The sequence below is a fragment of the Alligator sinensis genome, unplaced genomic scaffold (genome assembly GCF_000455745.1).
Source record: "Alligator sinensis unplaced genomic scaffold, ASM45574v1 scaffold387_1, whole genome shotgun sequence".
Taxonomy (NCBI): Eukaryota; Metazoa; Chordata; order Crocodylia; family Alligatoridae; genus Alligator; species Alligator sinensis.
Genome location: NW_005842196.1, coordinates 1,521,966 through 1,526,166, shown reverse-complemented (window position 1 = coordinate 1,526,166; position 4,201 = coordinate 1,521,966). Strand labels below are relative to the sequence as shown.

The 4,201-nt window shown below is 59.8% G+C and overlaps 1 protein-coding gene across 1 annotated transcript in view; it reads right to left on the bottom strand.

The window, feature by feature from the left end:
• Positions 1–4,201, bottom strand: part of CENPI (centromere protein I) — a 38,895-nt gene that overhangs the window by 34,395 nt on the left and 299 nt on the right. The window contains exon 2 of the mRNA XM_006026531.1: positions 3,738–3,875. Within this exon, the coding sequence (XP_006026593.1) occupies positions 3,738–3,875 (138 nt within the window). The remainder of the gene's footprint in view (positions 1–3,737; positions 3,876–4,201) is intronic.

Here is a 4,201-nt window from a genome sequence, read left to right as displayed (position 1 = left end):
CGCCCGGGTCAAGCCCCAGCCAGGCTCCTCCTCCCATCCCCAGCAGCACATGAGAAGTGGCCCCCTCTGGGCCTCGCGACTGGGCCCAGAGAGCCACAGCGCCCTGGGGGAGCAGACGCCACCTTGCTGTGGGGCCGGGCAGGGCAGCGGGGCTGCCCTGAAGCGGGCGGGTGATGAGGCAGGCATGGGCCGGCAGTGCCAGCGGCTGCTGCTTGCCCTCCTGCGCGGGGCCGCTCCCCCGGGACCCGCGGGGGTAAGCAGCTCCCCTCCCCTCCCTGCCAGCTGGGGCACCGCACCGCACCACCATTGCCGCGGCCCCGCGCACTGCAGCGGTGGCTCTGTACTCTGCAGCCCCGCCGCAGCCCTGCGCTGGCGGCGCTGCCGCGGGCCAGATAAAATGGATTGGCGGGCCACATGGTGGCCCACGGGCTGTATGTTGGACAAGCCTGATCTACTCCCTGCATGCCAGTTTCATGGCCAGGAGCTTGCGGGGAGTGGGTCACAGCTCTGTCCCAGGCCCCGGCCCTGCACTATCACCATCCAGAGATCCCCAGGACTCCATGGAGATTGACCCAGAACCTGTACAGGTAGGGTACATTTGGATGGGTGGAGGGGATGTGGCCATGGAAGGACAGGGAGCTGTGTCTGGGAGTGGGATGGGTGGGACCAGGGCCAGGATTGGGATTACAGGGCAGCATAAGCAGTGGAAGGTCAGGGCTAACAGGGCTTACCCCCTTCCAAGGCAGGACAGCAGGGCAGCCTAGGTATGGGCTCCAGGTGGCTGCAGCGGAGGAGGTAGTGGGGAGAACAGACTCAAGACACTCACAGCTGGGCATGTGTATTACTGCCCAGCATGGCAGGCAAGTCTCAGTCTGTGAAGGGGAAGGGACGCTTGCCGGGGGGGCGGCGCACACAGATCAAGACCCCCACAGTAAGGGACTGAGTGGGGCAGGGCCAGAATGAACAGGGCCCTGGGGCAGGTTGTGGGACTATTGGAGCCCGGGGCAGCTTGTTCAGGGATGCAGAGGGCTTCTGTCACTGCGTGCACCATGGGGGAGGTATGGCAGCACATGTGCCACCCGGATTTGTGCATGGGGCAGAGGCGGGCTGCCACTACAGGCTGGGCTCTGTGCCTCTCTGCCTTTGCTGTGGGAGCTGTGTGACCAATGCTCTGTGCCCTGCCAGACAGGCAAGGGATATGGCGCAGGCTGAGGGCGTCAGGCACATGGCATCACACAGCTCTGAGGCAGCAGGAAGAGGGCACAGAGGGCAGCCCGCCTCCACCTTGTGCTCAAATCCAGGGGGCATGTGCCCCTGTACCTCCCCTGGGGTGCATGCAGTGGCAGGAGCCTCCCCGCACCCATGGATGACCCGCTCCAACCCTGGGGCCCCATTCACCCCAGCCCCTGCCCCACTCTGTCCCTCACTATGGTGTGCTCAGCCCCCCCAAATATTTTCTCCCTCTACCTACACAGAGCCAGTGACAGTGCAGGGCTGGGGCCTGGGGCAGAGCTGCGTTCTGCTCCCCATGTGCTCCTGCTCATGGAACCACTACCTGTTGCAGGGACGTGGGCAGTGGATCATGGCTCTGCCCAGACCCTGGCCCCACCCCATGATTCCAATCCCAGCCCAAGCCCTGTCCACCCATTCTGCTCCCCAATGCCTCTCCCCACCCACATGCATCTCCATCCCATCTGCCCAGCTGAGCATGTCCTACTTGTGGGGGTCCTGGGCTGGTCTCCATAGAGACCCTGCCCATCCGCTCTGTCTGGCACTCCTGGCGGTGGGTACAGGGCAGATGGGCCAGGGTGCCTGAAAGCAGAAACTGGTAGCAGCACCTGGAAGGAGCTGCCACTGTGCAGACTACTGGGAAGCAAGTCCGGCTGCTGCACCACCCCAGTCCTGCTGTGCGCCAGGAGGCAGTGGGACTGGCTACATGTGCCATGGCCCAGGTTACCCAAGCCTGAGCCAAGCAGGGCTGAAAGACCTGCCACAGGCCTCCCCCCCTTCCAAGAACTTTAAAGAGTCTAGATATTTACATTAAGAGCCAAACTATGACAATGCAGCTGTAGCCAAACAGCTGTGAGACACATGACAATTCTGAGTTTAGTCATGGTGACTGCTGTATCAGCAAAACAGGTTACCATGCATGAAAACATTATGGTTACAGATATCTGAATGTACACCAGTCATGAGTTGATCACAAGTTGCGTACAACAAAGTGAAGATGGGGAAACATCTTAAGTAGGGGTGCACCAATAGAGATTTTGGGGTCCGATACTGGCAGCCAATTCTTAAGGAGGCATATCGACTGATACTGATCTGATTTCTGATACAGCTGCATGCAGCTGATAAGTCTGTTGTGGTGGAAGGGGAGAGGGGAGGGAAGGAGCATGTGGGGGGTGGTGGGGGACAGATCAACACCCCTCGCAGGGAGGGAGGGAGGGGGCAGGAACTGCCCAGCCAGGGTGGGGCAGGGCACGGAACTGAGACGCAGCTCATTGAGGAGGGAAGGGGAGGAGGGGCTCCCATCACTGCGCACACCCCAAAAGGGCATCGGGGGAGGGGGCACGTGCCCTGGGATCTGTGCGGGGCAGGTGGACTGCAGCTGTGGGCTGGAACCAGGCCTGCACCAGGCTCTTCTTGGGTTGGGCGCTGGAAGGGGGCTATGGAGGGGGCTGCAGCCACCCCAAGTTTCACCATAGCCTCCCCACAGCCCTCCTCCCAGCACTGGCACAGCCACAGCTCTTCCCAGCACATGGGTGGAGGCAGGGCATTGAGCTGGGGCTGGGCTTGGGGCAGGCGGCAGTGGCACTGGGAGGGTGCTATGGGGAGGTTTTGGCAAATTTGGGGTAGCTGCAGTCCCCTCCCAGCATCGCCGCCCACCCTGAACCCAGCCCCCTCCGAGAAGAGCAGCTGCAGTCCACCCAACCTGAACAGATCTAGGGGCATGTGTGTGTGTGTGTCTGTCCCCAGTGGTGCGCACAGTGGTGGGAGCCACCCCCCCGCATGAACTGTGGCTCCGTCCCATGCCCCGCTCCAGCTGGGCAGCACCTGCCTTAGCCCCTGCTTCCTCCCTCATTGTGGGGGTCCTTTATCTGCGCCCCCTCCTGCCCATTCCTTCCTCCCTCCCCTTCCATCACACCAGTCTTACCAGCTGTACGTAGCTCTCCAAGTTGTCAGGCTGTGCCCCCCACTGCCTGCGTGCTGCGCTGCAGCTGCTTGCAGGCACAGTTATTTATCGGCCACATCAGGCCTATTTCTGATGCAGCCAATTTTCTTTGTATCGGTACTGATCTGATAACGGACCAGTGTATCAATGTACCTCTAGTCCTAAGTGAAGTTGGACACAAAGGAAAAGGAAAAGTACTTCAGAAGCACAAACAGAAAACAGGCCTGTATATGTATGGAAAGAAAGTATGAAGACAAGACACCAGCTGGACTTGCTGCTTAGATGACAACTTGGTGTGTGTGTGTGTCTCTCTCTCAACCTCAGAGCCTGATCAATTCTCAGGACCTGCTCCAACATCAAGGCTACATAAGCATGATGTCTTTAGTACATTGTATTGCCTACTCATACATGCCAACTGAGTGTCCGTGCCTGTATTGTGATTCTCCTTCACCCGCTACCTACAAAATTTTAGGCAACAGCCACTAATTGTCTCAAAGCGGCACATACAGCAAGAAGGGAGGGAGTCGCATTCACAGGGCACAACAGCAGCATATAAACGTCTTACCATGTTTGCCACTGAGTGCCACATTCAGCAGTTCGCCGAGTGCATCTGGGGGTAATCCGCTCTGCAGGGCAACACTCTCCGCAGTAGCCAAGTGCTTCTGCAGCACCCGATTCCTTCTGAGTGGGACGTGGTCTTGAACTACAAAGACAGCAAATGCATAGGGATTAACACGCCCAAAGGGCCACCTGTCACCAGCCCAGCTTCCCTGGGGTCAGTTTCTCAAAGGTGCTGCTGGTGCCCAGCCCCTGTTAGCTGCTTTCCTGCCCCGGCCACACCTTTGCCACAGCGAGGGGGGGAGAAGGGACATATTTAAGTCACGGCTATAAACAACGCTGAGGGGCTGGCGGCAAAGAACAGTGCTGGGGGCCACGGCCCCGAGCTGCAACACAAGGAAGTGGGTTGGAGCAGAGGAGAGCGGCCGGGCGCTGGCACTGTGGAGCCCCCCGGCTCTCGCAGCCCGACGA